The sequence below is a fragment of the Lemur catta genome, chromosome 2 (genome assembly GCF_020740605.2).
Source record: "Lemur catta isolate mLemCat1 chromosome 2, mLemCat1.pri, whole genome shotgun sequence".
NCBI classification, from domain to species: Eukaryota; Metazoa; Chordata; class Mammalia; order Primates; family Lemuridae; genus Lemur; species Lemur catta.
The window spans coordinates 134,958,293-134,975,102 of NC_059129.1; the positions used below are offsets into that span (position 1 = coordinate 134,958,293).

At 39.2% G+C, this 16,810-nt stretch overlaps 1 protein-coding gene across 3 annotated transcripts in view; it reads right to left on the reverse strand.

The window, feature by feature from the left end:
* The window catches only part of SYNE1 (spectrin repeat containing nuclear envelope protein 1), a 427,753-nt gene that overhangs the window by 34,622 nt on the left and 376,321 nt on the right, over window positions 1-16,810 (reverse strand). For all 3 annotated transcript variants that reach the window (XM_045544593.1, XM_045544592.1, XM_045544591.1), the window contains 2 exons: window positions 15,479-15,645; window positions 2,707-2,869 (listed from right to left, as the gene is read on the reverse strand). In XM_045544593.1, coding sequence (XP_045400549.1) covers window positions 2,707-2,869; window positions 15,479-15,645 — 330 coding nt within the window. The remainder of the gene's footprint in view (window positions 1-2,706; window positions 2,870-15,478; window positions 15,646-16,810) is intronic.

Genomic DNA, 16,810 nt, shown 5'->3' on the forward strand with positions numbered 1-16,810 from the left:
TTAATCCTTTATTACATTTCTCCCCTATTTTTCATATATTTATCTTTTTGTTTTATTTTGTGGGAGACACTCAATTATGAAAGCTACTTTTTTTTAAAAAACTGGCATCCTATTCTTTTATTAATGTAAAATCTCTCATTTCTATGGTTTTTTTTTTTTAAGTTTTCTTTCTCTCTGTTCAACGTGTTTTCTCAGATTATTCCTTTCTGTTTTTTCCCCCCTGTTTATTTCGGTCTTTCCTTCAATGGTAGAAACTTTAAGTGGTGGGGATTCTTGCTTCTCCACACATATTTCGGAGGGAGTCAGCCATCGGACGCTGTGCATGCTCTAAAGCTTGCCAGCCAGGAGGCTTTACTGTGGCGAGCTAGGTAGGGGTCTGGCCTTTTGTTGGGTTCCCTTAGGTCTCACTACCTGAAGGTATTTTCTCTCATGTGGTCAGTTTCTCCAGAGAGGACTGCTCCAATCTCCTGGCTGGGTACAAGCCTGGCTACTGACATTGTGGGAGCCAAGATGGGGAAGTGGGGTGGGAGCCACATCACTTGGTACAGAGCCACTCACTTCATCTCCCTGTTTTGAATATAGAAAATCGAGTCTTGATGGTAACCCGAAGTCATTCTGGTTTCCCTTCTCCAGAGAACAATGCTCTGTTCTTCCACCAGGGTAAAGGAAGCAGAGTGGCCTGGCTACCTGGGCTTGTAGGGCATCTGCCAGTACCACTCCTTATTTAGACTTTCCAGCCGTCTTCCATTTTATAACACAGCTCTGTAGACAACCTAACTTTCAGCTTCACCTGATCTCCACTTTCTGCGTCTTGGAACTCTGTAGCATGCGTCAACTTCCTCCACCCTCCATCCTGTTAACACCATCACTGATTTATCTACTTCCTATCTTCCAAAATTCCGTGGGATGTCCGTCATCTCTATATTTTCTCTCTTGTTATCTTTGCCATTGTGGGTCCGTCATCTCTATATTTTCTCTCTTGTTATCTTTGCCATTGTGGGTGTGACCTTTTTCCCCTATCATTTTATTGCGGTTTTAGTAGTAAGTGGGGCTATAAATTCACAAGATCAATTTGCCATATTTAAGTAGATACTTTTTTGATTTTTGTACGTTTGCTAAATTATAGTACTGGCCATCAGCATGTTAACTCTTATCACTGCACTCATCATTACCATGTTCACCACAAGAATTTGGGGAGCCGGAAGCCAAGCATGACCCCCACAGTTCAATCATCAGAATTTCAAACATCAGTGTCCATCAGAAAATTTTAATTTCATAAAACCTGAAAAATGTCTGGCTAACAAAATTTTTTTAAAAGCAATGCAATGTAGTGCATATTTTAAGATAACTAGAAAATTCTGAATGTTGTCACCACAATGATGAATGTTTAAAGTGATGGATATGGGAATTACCCAATTTAATTATTATAATATGTACACATACAACGTAACATCACATTGTGCCCCATAAATATGTACAATTATGTGTCAATTTTAAATAAAAAATTTTAAATGCTAATTTTAATATTTTAGAAAAGCCCAACACTTAAAACTGTATGTTAACACCTATTTCATGTGCTTAAATCACCTGTAAAATAAAGTAAGTACATAAATTGTTTCATAGGATTTTAAAAATAGATGCTACTTACATTTTATAGCTATTAAGCAACTTGGCTACAATGATCTAAATTTAAGGGAAGGGACCAAGTCAAGACAGAATATTTAAAGATAATCTAAAGGCAAGAACAACTTTTTCTTTTTTTTAAGAGACAGGGGCTCACTCTGCTCCCCTCAGGTTGGAGTGCAGTGGCATGATCATAGCTCAACGTAACCTCAAACTCCTGAGCTCAAGTGATGCTTCCACCTCAACCTCCTAAGTAGCTAGGACTACAGGCCTGCACCACCACGCTTGGCTCACTTTAAAAAAAAAAAAATTTGTACAGACAGGGTCTTGCTATATTGCTCAAGCTGGTCTTGAACTCCTGGCCTTAACCATTTTTCCACCTTGGCCTCCCAAGCATGAGCCACTGCACCCAGCCTGGAGTAACGATACTTCTAATGGTGAATTTATGTTGTTTACTACAGGCAACTGGAGTCTGATATACTTAGTAAGAACACACAAGGGGAGTGGGAGTTGAAAATTTCTTCTGTGTGCATTTTTTAGGGTCGTCCTCTTTTGCTTTGTTGGGTCATACACTGTATGCCATTGAGACGTGCCGTCTTTGCTACACACATGAAGGTGAAATTACAAGTGTGTGGTCTGCAGGTCATGCAATCCTCCTAGCAAAACAAAATTTTTTAAAACTCTAAAAATTCTAAGCATGCACCAAACACCATACTCAGAAAAAAAAGGACTCCTTTCTAAGTCTATGGTAGTGGGCCAGTGAGCCACAAATAAATAAGCAAATCTGTCAACACTGTTTTGGATACATCATTGCAACTCAGCCTGACCTACCACCTTAGAGCGGCTTCTTGGTAGATCAATGACACCAGCCCACGATGGCACAAGCATCTATTTAAGTCAACTCTGTGATGATGTGGAACCTATTTGCCCCAAACACCTACCTAGACAAAGCCCCCTTTCCTCACCAGTCCTGCCTAGCTTCCTCCTGACCTTCCATCAAGAGTCGCCATTGCTCACCACTCCACCACCCTGGCCAGGAGGACAGGCATTCCACGGCTTATTAACTTCAATTCTAGGTCTTACCTGCTGCTCGTTGAGCTTTCTCTGTATTTCTTCCGAGTTACAGGAATCGTAGACTATTGGCTTGGCCAGCTCTGACTCGATGTGAGCGAGCCAAGTCCTCAGGCTGCTCATGTTCTTATCGAGCTGCTGCACGGCCACCAGGGTCTCCTTCAGCTTCTTCACCCTGCGGACAGAGACCATGAACGTAACAGCTCCAGCAAGAGCCCCTCTCGCGCTTCCCTCACGTGCAGAAGCCAGCGCTGGGTCTACAGCCAAATTGCCCTGGTCTGTCCTGCTCACTCACATGCTGGCTGTGAGACTCTGTGCAGGTTGCACAACCTTCCTGGGTCTCTATTTCCTCAGCTATAAAATGGGGGTTTTACAGCCTACAAGAGTACTGCTGAGATTTATATAAGTCGAATACTGTGGGGTGCCCAGTGCATGGGAAATATTCAATAAATATCACTGAATATTACATGCCACACAACCCTTAATGTACTACTGTAACAGTGACAAAAATCTCATGGTTGCCACAAGATTAGTTTTATAAATAACATAATTTATACACCTACGAGTAATACCTGGGAGAAAAACCTTTTTTTAAACATTTTGAACATATTGTCAACCAACAGATTACACAGCGACGGTTCTGATATTGACCAAACACAATGTCAGCCCTGTTGAGTTCTATTTCGGCACCTTTGTGACAGGAAACTCAATTAAAAGAAGAAAGCACACATAAGGTAAACCACCAGTGAGATGTCACATGCACTCAAGCAATGTGAGGGCTTACCAGTGAGATTACATTAAAGGCAACTGAGGTCCTGTTGGGTTGTAGGCAGCAGAGAGCAGATCCAAGGTCTGTACCTACCCAGTTTTCTACCTTTGGAGACTAGGTTAGTATTCACTACATAGCATGCTTTCAAAGAAAGCCTTTTCCCATTTTTTTCCCCAGGAAGCAGGAAAGAATGTTTTCTTTAAGACTGTCATTTACCTAACAATCATTTGTGGACATGTTACACATGACATGCCGAGAAGACAAAGATAAATAAGACCTGCTTCTTTCTCTTACGAAGTGTACAATCTGGAAATCTGGACACGGAAACAATGAAATGCAACACGATGTGGTAGGAACCCGACTAAAGAAATGAACCTAGTCTCTGGTTAACAAACAAGCAGCGATAAATTCTGTCTGGCCACATTTGGGTAGCACTTCATTCACTTATTCTTTCCCCATTTGTTAATTTCTTTATTCCTTCTACAAATATTTATGGTGCTAGGTAGACATGGTTCCAGGTAACAAAAATACAGTGACAACTGAAGTTTCCCCCTTGCCATTGAGGAGTTTCGACTCTGGTGAAAAGGAAATGAAGGGATAATGTTTGAGCTGCATCTGGAGAGCTGGATGTCAGCCAAGAGGAACGCTTCTGCTCCAGTAGGCAGAAAGCAGAAATGTGGAGATTTTGGATGAAATAATGTCATAGTGCTGCGGGGGGTGGGGGTAGGAGGATGAGGAAGAGAAGCAGAAGGGAGATGAAGAGGTGGGGCGAGATAAGAAGGGTGGGTAGGCAGGTGTTCGATTATAAAGATGCTCTAACGAGGAGATGATGGGTTTGTATGCAGTTCCCGACAGAGTGGACCTTCTCCAAAGTTTATCAGCAGAGGAATGATAAGATCAGCTCTGACACAGAGTATGCAAGTTTGAAACAGGGATGTCATGGGAGTCAAGTAAGTAGAATTGTCCCAGCAGCTGACATAAAAAGCCTACACTACAAACACAGCAGGCAGAGGTGAGGACGGAATTGCTAAATTCATGAATTGTCATGATGTGAAGCTGAGTTAAAAATGATGTATTTTCCAGTCAGGTGACTAATTGGATGCTACAGCCTCAGAGTATGTAGAAGAGCAGCAATTTCTAGCATTAATGCTGATTAAGTCTGGGACATGATGAGCCTGAGAGGCCAGGTAGAAACATACAGAAATGTAGTTCAAGGGCCAGAAGAGAGGAAGGAGTTTACAACATATGCCTAGGGATTGTCCGCAGAGTTGAAGCCCTGTGAATGGATGAATTTCCTCCTGAGAGGGCGTGGTCTAAGAAGAATGAACTTTAAAAGGCTTGCTAAAGAAGTAGGAATCACAGACTAAGAAAAAATCATCAGAAAGGAAAGAAGAGGACCAGGAAAGTGCAGCATAAAGTTAAAGGCAGGAAGTTTCAAAAAGGAAGTTTTGGTCAGAGTGTGTTCTCGAGACCACCTGCACTAGATTCACCTGGTTTGCCTCCTATAAACACAAATTCCTAGAGCCCAATCCAGTCCTACTGAATCAGAACCTCTGAAGGTGTGGCCAGGGCATGTGCACTTTTAGCAAGCACTGCAGGTGATTCTTATGCATTCTGAAATTTGGGAATCACTGGTCTACTTTGTCAAATGCAGAGCAGTATAGTATGATGAGGCCTAAAAAGGGGACCCATGCCTGGAAATTGGAAGGGCTCTGCCATTCCTAAGTGAGCAGTTTAGCCAGGCCTGTGGACACAGAAAGCAGAGTGCATTTAGGCCAAGTGAGACATTTACGCTAAGGAAGTGTAGTTCATTCTTTCAAGAAAATAGGCAATAAAGGTGAGTAAATACAGTATGGAACATGTGCAATGACCTGGCTTCAAGGAAAGATTGATTTTTTGTTTGTTTTCTTTGTTTAATGTAGTTTATTGTTTGGTAGCCTGATAATGGTTTTTGGCAGAAAATTAGGAATTCACGTGGAGGAAGCCAAAGAAAGAAGAAAAAGGAGGAGAGAAATCCTAGATGAATACAGATGACGGAGCTTGGTAAAGAGCAGGGGTCAAGGGCAGATAAAAGAGTTTTGAAACCCAATGTGGGCAGGGTGTGAGCAGGATTTTGGGAGGGACACTGGTAGTATTTCTCAACTCCATTATTATCAAGTAACAGCAAAAATCAATTACAGAGTCCCTGCTAAGGTCTTGACATGGCTGAGTGTACATAGATTGCTCTAAAAAGAAAGGTCAAGGTGACAATAAGTATATGATCAATGAGCTGTTACAGTCCTTATTTAGAATGCAGTTCTGCTTTTAGACCATGTGTCCTGCATTTTGGTTCAGGAAATATGGTCACCTAATTGGCACTGCTCATCTTAGAGGTAAACAGAAAAGCAGCAAAATACTTCAATCTCTTGGAGTGTCAATTTGGCCCAACTGAAGAAGTATCTTCTTGGAAAAGGTGTCAAGAGCAATATGACTTTTAAGACTGTAGGGATGTGATTTATTTAAAGGCAGGGATCTGCAATAGAATGTTGTCAAAGATTGACAACCCACACTCAGAGTCATTGGGTATGTCCCAACTTCATTACTTTCAGATGTCAAAGAAGTTAAGTTTCAGGCTGGGTTACAGAACCAGCTGAGGGTGCTTTCAAACCACAGATAATTCTGATATGCTCCTTGTGTCAAGAGTCACTGATATGAAGAAAATGTCTCATAAACAAAGTATTTTGATGTATTTTTAGTTGCTTAAAATTGTTATCATCCCTTTTAATAAATCAGTGTTTCTTGTCATTTTCCTCAAAGCACTGTCATACAAATAAATACTCTTTCACTATGGTCAATGGTTAATAATATCTCTATTTGATTAATTATAATTAATAATGATATTTATATTAACATTTTCAGTTTGTAAAAGCACTCAGGTACATAATTTTTTTTGAAAAAATGTGTATTTAAAAATTATGTTCATATTTCATAATATATTCTGTTGATAGGGAAAGAAAATGTATTGCAATGTTTGCCATGACTTATATTTCCACTCAAGATAAGACCTCCCTGATTATTAACAGCTTTATAAGTACAAATTGTATACCATCCCCTAGGTACTTCAAGGCATTGGCCTTGAATAATATTTGCAAGAACTTTAACATACAACCCACTCGCATTTCTCTCATATATAAGACAAAATTCATATGGGCATCAGTCAGTAAATGACAGTTTTACAATGGCTACTGGGTGCAGAGCTCGGGGAACACATCCTACCAATGACCAAGGCATGGACAGAGAATTTAACATGGTCCTAGGCGTGACGCCCTAGACTGAAGGGACAGTCTACAATCAATAAACCCACTGGAACAGGACTGAAGAATGGCACATAGCACGGAGATGCCCGTCCTGGCTTCACCCTTGCAAGAGTGTCCTCTCAGCAACCTCTTCCCACTTCACCATCTTCCTGCCTTCAGATTTGGTAGGATCCTAATGCTGACTACATGTCAGGATGGGGTTTTATAGCAACCTCATAATATCATTAGGGTTTCACAAGAGGGTAGTGGGCTTGTTTCCTCCCTACCCTTACTTTAACTCCTTGGTATTATTTATGCACAAGTTGGGCTCCTTCATGGTAAGTTCCTTGGAAAGCTGGAACTGTGAATTTCCGCATTTAGATTTTTTCTTCCCCTGGCCATACTAAGCTCAGTGCTTTGCACTAAGTGGGCACTATTTAAATGCCTGCTAAACATTAACAATTAGTATTCTAAGTGAAATATTTTTATTTAATTAATATCTTTTAATTTAAAAAAAATTATCTGATATTAAATGTGCACTTAAATTTTTCTTCTAAGGTCCAACATTCGTCGGAAATGGTCTATTTGTCAAGTACTAAAATTCATGTATTTTCTTGGTTCAAAACTTACAAATATGATCAAAAGATCCAAAGCACAAAGAGGAATGTGAGTAAACATTGTCCCATTGGATTGGCTACATTAGCAAAATAAATTACACGATATCTTCTATAATATTGAATGAGTTCCAAGTCAGAGTGGTTAGTGTGCAATATGTCAAGGGCATCGTGACATGGAAATGCTTGTTCATATAGTGCATTAGGGACAAGTTCCTCTTTCAAACTAATGTGTAGATTTAGTAAAGTAGTGGGGGCGAACGTTTAAGTGGCTCTCCTTTCTCATTTTTAAAAAAGTGTATTTTACAACAAGTGGTGTAATGTATCGTGTGTGTATATATGTGCATGTATGTGCGTGCTGTGGGGGGGTGGGGTGGGTAATAGAGGTCCCCATAGATTTGCCTTGGCTTATTAAACTTGATCCATGTGCTGGACATGGATCATTCTTTTTTAGGAGAAATGTTCATGTTTTTCCCATTATTTCTTTGAAGGAAATCCTTGGGTAAAAAATATTTTTTATTTATCTACCATTGTAAGGAGTTTAAGCAACATCCCTTTGGGTAGCGTCCAGGATTATAATTCAAAATAGATGCCTGCAGATGTCACATGTCTGAGTAAGTTTAGCAAGTCTGATAAATCTGAAAGTCTCTGCAGCCTACAGTTCTCCTTTCACTGTCCAGTGTGTATCACAGGCATTTGACCTTTCTTGAGAAGGATTCCCCTTTCAAATCCGATCGTCCAGCTTCTTAACACTGTCACATGAAAATACACACACACACACACACACACGTACTTACCTATCTACAAATATATATTATATTTATATTTCACTACTTCCCTTCAAAGTAATTCAGTATATCCATAACCCAGAATAAACCAAAAAATCCAAATTCTAAATATAACAGAACCAAAGTACCACTGATAAATCTTACTCATTTGTAGGAATTTATGTGGGAAATGATATGGTAAAAGAGAAATATTTTTAAAAATTCAAAGTGAAAATTTCTGTCATATTTTTATTACGACTGAAAAATATGAACTAAACTTTTGCATAATGCAACTAAATTACTATTTAAGACATACATGTGTAGATTTTGCACATATATTTTATAAGCTTTATATGAGTTAGTGACTAAAATTCACTTACAAACAGAAACGCAACTTTCTCACACACACGACATCCTCCAGGCCCCTGAAATCTGATTTTTATTTAATAAAGGAAAAGCTTTCAACTACAAAGCTGTGAACTGGCTAAGGCTGAATTTCAGTTTCATCAGAAGCCCATCCTTTAAATAGCAGATGACACACTAACTAGGTCTTTTTCTGAATCTCCTTCCTGTGTCTCAGCCTCTCTACTGTAGCCATACTCCTCGCATGATGCACACGGGCCAGAGACAACTGGAACACCGAGTCAGAATAAAGTCCATTAACCTTTTCATCCCTCTCTGCATGCCTAGTAGGGGACAAGAAAGCAAAGCAACAAATAACTGTTAGGAGTCCACGGCCAACAACCTCCTAACACCAATCATCTTCACTCAACGCTGGCAAAAACAATTCTGGATTAAAGTTTCCAGCATCTGCCCTATAACCCCCACGTAACATGAAAGCTATGTACAATGGAAGAAACTCAAGGAGATGCCTGCCTTGTGACATCGCAGTTACAGTCTGGGAGATCTGCATCCACGCAGCCGTCCTCTGCCATCCTCAGGGCACGCAGGTCCTCTGCCACCACCATGAAGCTTCCACTTGCAAAAGTTAGGCTCTGCAGAGCACAAGGCTAAATCTTGCGTGGGGATGAAAGTTTCCCCTTGTCTGTGTGTAGAAGTATGAAAATGCTCACTCTAGACAAATGTTGGTTGTCTCTGCCTGATAACATGACACTGAGCAGTGACAAGTGGTCATGTTTCTAAATAAAACCTACATTCATTAACATGTGCCAGGCTTGATCTCCTGGAATGTAGGCCACAGAGTGTAAGAAGGGGAAAAAGCTCAGTGTAATCTGCAAGGAGGAGGAAGCAACAGGTCTAAAGAAAGGATAGCAAAAATAATGCCGGCTGCAGACAACTCTGCTCTTCTGCAGGGACGGTCAACTTTTCTTGAGGGCTGTTTGTTACACCAGGAAAGCTATTTGACAAAAACAAATCATTCCAATGCAAACAAATAAACAAAACCTCCACAAGTGGTAGTAGCAAAATGAGCAACTTCTTTTGTCCTTGGGTTTAATATGCCAGCTCACTCATGTAAGTAGTTTTGGGGGTTGTTTGGGAAGGTGGGAGGGAAAAATGCCTGGTCTTTATCTTTGAATAGCCTATTTGAGCATGAAAAATAATGAAGAAATATTATTCTCTCCTTACGTATTGAAAACCTTTGTCCTTTGAAACAAATGATGTAAGGTGACAAAAAGCATATGTTCATTTTAAGATAATAAAAAAAATGTATCTATTCGTTTGCTTGGTGGGATTTCAGATAAATATTTTTCTTTCTTGAATTTCAAGAGTTTTCCAATTTTCCTGTGCTAATATAACTAAGTTCATAATTTAAACTTTTAAAGACAAGTCTCCAAATTATTAATTACTAATAATGTAATAAAATATAACTAATGCTGGTTGCTTGAAGTCTTTTTTTAAGTATACACACAAATAAATTATAAATAAATAAATCACTAACATTTGCTAAGTTCTTTTTAAAAAGGCCTATATGATGAATTATAACTAAAATAAAGCATTTGGTTCTGGTCATGTGATTTGATTGTTTTGAAAACAGAATACTGGAGGAAACACATTTTCTTTATAAAAGAAATAAAGAAATTTTGTATAAGAAATATACTCCAGAAAACTCGGTACTTAAAGATAACCTATTGTGAATTCTTTTATAAAACAATCACTCCTCTGATATATTATTTTTAATAGTCAGAAATGGAAATATATAAGCTTTGATCAAACGAATATATTGGTCATGATTTCATCAGAGTAAGTTTGTTTTTTCTTGATTATGATTAACATTTTAAAAAACTCAAGATCTTCAAAAAATTGAGTCAAAATTTCCTTAGTTTAATTCCTTTTTATCTTATCTAGTTTTTCTCATGGGCTTAAAAATGTTTTACTTTATTTTCATACTCATTATTGTTAGCACAGTATATTTATTCCAGTGAACTAAATACGAGGCAAGGCAGAGCAAGGCTTTAAAGACACGATTATTGTGATAGCAAAAAATGACAACAATCCTGATGTTTGTAAACAAAGAAAACGCTGGATAAGTCATAGTATATTTGCACTATGGAATACTCTGTAGCCATCTAAAAGAATGAGATTGGCATACATAGTGTTTTACAGTATAGGCGGTCCTCTCCCTTGCATTGTCTCATTGGTGATGTGGCAGTTAGTTTAATGACCATTTTGAAAATGAGGAATCTGGGGCTCAGGCTCAGAGAAGTTATTCAGTAGCCCTAGGTCACACAGCAGAACCACAAAAGAGGTGGATAAACTCTGGCCTCTTGATTAATTCTGTGCTGTTTCCATATTTGCTGCATCAATGGATTCCTCATCCTGACCAGGCACCTTCTGGCTTGACCACTCTTAGGTAATAACACTAGACATAAGTTCCCAGGATTAAGTTTCCTTTGACCTCCAATGTGGGTACAACTCCATTTAGACTGAAACCCCTCCTGAGAGCAGCCGCTATGGACTCCACAATGCCGTCCTTGCACTGCATGTGCGGTGTTTTAAACTCCCTCTGGGATGAAAGCTGACCTTGATTGAGCACATTCTGTGCTAAGGGGTTTACAGGTCCTATCTCATTTAATCCTCCTAATAACCTTGTGAGTTAGTTACTCTTCTTACCCCCCCCCCTTTACACACTCGGTAACCGAGGTACTGAGAAGATAAAAGCAGCTTGGTGAAGCAGAGACACTCCAGGACGAAGGCAGTCGAGCCCCTGAGCCCGGCCTGCACAGCTCACCTGCCTCTGTGGCACTTTCACCCTATGTTTTAGATTTGGGAAACCCAACAAATACTGGCGGAACCGCTATGTGCAAAGAACTCCATTAGGTTCTGGGATCACTACGGGAGATTAGATTCATGTACATTTTAGTAGACAGAACAGACTGTAAACAATTGATCACCCAAGATCCCACACAGTTCAGGGCAATGCCATGAAGGAGAAGCACAGAAAGCCCGCTGAGCAGGTAGGAAGACTCTGCTCTAACTTGAAGAAAAGGAAGAACATGGAGAACACCAGGAGCTGGCCAGGCCACGGACAGGAGAGTGGCAGGAGGAGACAGCCAGAGGGAAAAGCCCTGTGGACGCAGCCATTGGGGACTCTGCCTTATCACCCTTACTTCATTAGGGACCATTTTCTTTTTCATCGTTACATCCCTGGAGCAAGTGCCAGCAAACTACAGCTGGCCACCTGTTTTGGTAAATAAAATTTTATGGGAGTACACCCACGGTTTTCTATTTACGTATTTTCCGTGGCTGCTTGCACTCTACAGTGGCAGAGTGGTTGCAACAGAGACTATCTGGCCCCTAAAGCCAAAAATATTTGTTATCTGGTCCTGTATAGAAAACACTTGCCAACCTCTGGCCCATAGCAATGGGCACAGTACTTCGTACATAGTAGGCATTCAATAACTTTTAAAATTATGTTTGTTTTTATTTTACTTCTACCAAATGTTGAAGGGGATTATAATAAATACACAGATTAAAAACAACCAGTCACAAGGGCAGAGAAAATCTAGAAAGTACGAAATGAATACTAGAACGTTATCCATTGAGTCCTAAACGTTACCGAGCAAGTTTTGTTGCCCCCCAAAACTGACAATGCTTGGTGATACAGTTAGTTTAAAAACTCAGTGCAAAACATCTATTTTGTACTCAGAATGGTCTAAGCTAATCCAATGGTGATATGACATTGATTCTAAAGTATGTATTCTACTTGCATGTATGTAATAGGTTTTTACCAGTTTATCCTTTTCTTCTTTCTTTCTTTCTTTGCTTCTGTGATCAAAAATTGGAAGGTATAGTTCATGTTTTATATTAGCTGGGAAGATATTCACTCAGAAATATGATCATCATCAAAAATAACCTTTCCATTCTCACAAGAGTACCAAAATAGCACAGAAATATCAAAAGGCATACACTAGGTTATGTTCTGCTTTAATGAATCAGTGTGAAAAAAAGTTGGAAGAGGGAAGAGTCGTGAATGAGATTGAATCATGCAACCTAATACTTCAGCTGACAGTTCACAGTTGGAGATGGATGGGTGTGGGAATATTCATTGAGTCTGTGCACTAATGAAGCATTGATAAACACGGAAATGGAACACGAATGTGATGGCCAAGTGTCTTTCGGGAGAGGCTGCAAGGGAGACTGTGAATCCAAAGTGGCATTAAATTCCAGGACAACCTAACGATCAGAAGGTCATGGTCTAATCTGGAAGGACACAATTAGAAATGGACAACACATATACAATTCCCATTCCCATGGGAATTATATCTCTGTATGATGAGACTCTTCGTAAGTGGAAACGTGAGCACTTTAGTGGCTATAGTGCAAAGCATGTGTACCTTATAAATATATAATTGATTCAAGATTGTTAATGTATCTTTTTTGGGAAAGTAAACTAAATAGCATCTAGAAAATTCTCACCTGAACAGCCAGGCAAAAATGTTATAAATAAATACGACTCTGAGGAGAAAGTACCAAACTCATTTGCTGTAATGATGGCTAATAGCTGGAAATACATGAAGCTACCATTTACAACTAAATTACATTAAATTTAATTTAAAATATCTTTGACATAGTGCCTCCCCATTCCCTACACCATTGAGTCACTAAGAGTTAAAGAATATTAACTAGCTCAACTGGATTACATGGAATGTAAATCAATTCATGAGTCATAATTTGTCAGAAAAAAAAATCTCAGGGGTGTTTACCAAGCGGGCAGTTTCCCTAAGGATATTTATAGCACAAAGGGCTTCAATTTCTTCTTTGGAAACAAGATTTTGTTATCATTTTAGCGACTGAGAAGTGAGACTGAACATAGCATTAGATTTTTAAAACCTACATCTATCTAAAACTTAGAGTAATTCAAGCCAAAATGTTGTTTCCATGTCTTCCATAGTGCCTTTACCAGAGCACGCACTTAGCTCATTGTTTTACTTCATTTTCTTGCATGTTTATAGTCCTACCCTCGAACGAAGGGGCCTTTGTCATTGCATCCCCATAGTCTCTCACAGTCGCTGTCACATTGTAAGTGCTTTACAAAGGATCTGGAAATTAGATTATCAAGATCAATAACAGAACCTATCTCCCACTGAACTGTATTCTGAGAGGGAAAAGGAATCCCAAACCTGACAGGCAGGAGAGCATAATGGACCTAGGAGTCAGAGAGTGCGGGCTCTGCCACTCAACACGTGCACGTCCCTGGGCAAGCCTGAGCCTCAGCCTCTGCATCTGTGAAATGGGTGTTATAATAACAAGGCCACCTCGACATAGCCCACCTGCTATGAACAATACCTGAGAAGAAGCGTATGACGCCTGCAGACTGGTCACTGGCACAAACGAACTGTTCAATAAATGTGAGCTAGTACAGTGTTATTGTTAAACATTTTAAAAGTTATCATATACTTATTCCATTTTTGTTTCATTACCACTAAAATAAATTATAAGCTCACCTTCTTCAGTTAGATACTTTTTGATAACTCCCTTACAGAAAAAAATATACAAAACATTTTCAAAATCAGCTTATAGAATTGTCATGCCCATGTGCAGTTTTAGTGCACACAGTATGCAAAAGACACTATTTCATGTCCACCTTTATGCAGCATGGCTAAACAAAGAAACCCAGATTTAACAAATGTATTGTGGGATAAACCCAAAACAGCTGTGAATCGTAGCATTTGTAACAGTCCAACTCTCCTGACTGCCATGAAGAACATCCACTCAAATATTTAAGTATTCATTCATTTATTCATTGAAAAAATATATACATATTTTTTGAGATAGAATCTTGCTCTGTTGCCCTGGCTAGAGTGCCGTGGCATCAGCCTAGCTCACTGCAACCTCAAACTCCTGGGCTCAAGGATCCTCTTTCCTCAGCCTCCTGAATAGCTGAGACTACAGGCATGTGCCACCACGCCCAGCTAATTTTTTTCTATTTTTAGTAGAGACGGGTCTCGCTCTTGCTCAGGCTGATCTCCAACTCCTGACCTCAAGTAATCCTCCTGCCTCAGCCTCCCAGAGTGCTAGGATTACAGGCATGAGCCACTGCGCCCGGCCTCATTGAAATATTTATTGATGCCACATTACATTTAGGCACTGTTCTTGGTGCCTCTGACATATGGTGAATAAAATGGATAAAGCTGCCTGATCTCAGGGTACCTACATTCCAATACGAAGCAAAGTTCACCTAAAACAAAGCGTCTATTTAGTCATTCCTTCTTCTTACAGCAAATAACATAGTGCATCATTCAACATATCAGACTTTCATATTGCTCGTAAACATCCTCAAATATTTTTCTTTTTAACTTTCATCCCGTTTACTCACCCTGCCCTTCTATGGCAGAAACCAAATATAACAGTCCTCTCAGACATGAGGCAGATGCTTATCGTTTGTTATTGCTAAAGCTGAACACAAAATTACGATAATGCAGCAGCCAATTTGTACAGCTGAGCAGAGTGACAATAGTCGGATTCATTCCCACACCTCACTAACCAAAAATAGAGTAGGAATTTTGTAATATGTATGTTTTGCCACTGCAGACAACACCACCCTCCACAAAGACCGGTCAGCAGTATCCCTTTCTTCCTGATCGGAGGCTGAATACTCACGAAGCCCTGAAATAATTTTCTCTTGAGAATGGATTTTGTTTGGATATGTATTAATATGACTCTCTCTCTCTCAGCTACATGCAAACACTAGATTTATGAAATAAGAAGGAGAATTTTCAAGTTAATGAAAGTGCCAATTATGAAAACAGCATGAACATTTTTCAAATGGTGGGATAACCCAGGAAGAGAGAGTGATTTATTGGATCATCTTTAGCTGAAATGAAAGGTGGACTGAAAGGTAAATGAAACATTTAAAATGTTGCCCACACGTGTCCTGTTGACTTGGGTCCTCTTTACCTGGCTGCAATGAGGTCTAGGAGATGCTGCCACCGGTCGTTGACCTTTCCAAGCTTGTATTCAATCTCGGATGCTTTGCTTTCGTGGCTGGCTTTGGCAAGACGTTCTCCCATTTGCTGGAGCTGTATTTTGTTCTCTTGGGCAATAGCAATTTCTTCTTGATAATCCTGTGTAACAAATAGCAATCACAGAGGTCAGAAAGCATATTCTCAATGGATTCAGTCCCGCCTCTACTAGAATCATGGTAATTAGTTTTCTACTGCTTGGAAATAGTTCGGGCATGAGAACACCGTGTGAACATCAGTCCATGTGCACAAGAATTAGTAGTACCCATTATTTTCAGTTTGTATGCAGAATCAGGATTAAATTTTTATATAGGTGTTCTTGAAGGAAATGGAATAATCTCTATTTCCTTCAAATGGACATTAAAAAACAATAGAAGTACATATATAGATACAAAAAATAAAACTTGAAGGATTTTAACACTGGGAAATTATACCTTATGGCTCTAATCACTAACCTGATATTATATTTAAAATAAATTCTAATACAAATAGTTGCCATATATACACACAAACACCTATTCAATTGACATACACAATGTATATATATAAATGTGTATATGTAATATGTGTGTGGTGTGTGTCAATTATATTATTTGTGCAAAGTATCTTAAAAGAGCTTCTTCATTTTAAAGAGATATCCTACATGCAATGCCAATATTTTGCAACACATGAATCAATGATAAATTAACTTTCAAGAATAATAGTGATTAATTTTAGAGAATCAATGGTCCTCAAACCTTCTTGATTCACCCAGTTTCTGTGTAGCTTCTCTTAAAATTATTTTAGTTAAAGAGAACAGACTCCATGTGGTTTATATGCAAGAGATAGGCACTACATGGTGTGATTTAAGTGATTTAAGTGATGATGAAAGGACATTTCCTACCTCCATGTCCAGTGACCCACTTACTCTCTGACACAGAGACAAGATCCAATCTTTAGGACCAACCCTTTCCTTTTTGGCTTAAGCTCCTGTTATATAGCAAATATTTTCTCAGGAAATAATATATGAAGACAGGTATTATATGAGCATGAATATTTCAACCTTCTCTTCCTCTAAAGTTGGTGTGGGAACAGGACTATCATCCCAAGTCATTTACCTAAACAAAAAGGGCCCCAGAGGAAGGAAAGGGGCCAAGGAAATTTTATTCCAGCCCAGTGTTTAGTGCTCTCCTCATGCCCTCCCTTTCATGTTGTTTCAACACAATGAGAATCAAAGACTACTACATTGGATGCATTTACCAATAGTTACAATATTTCATCACACATT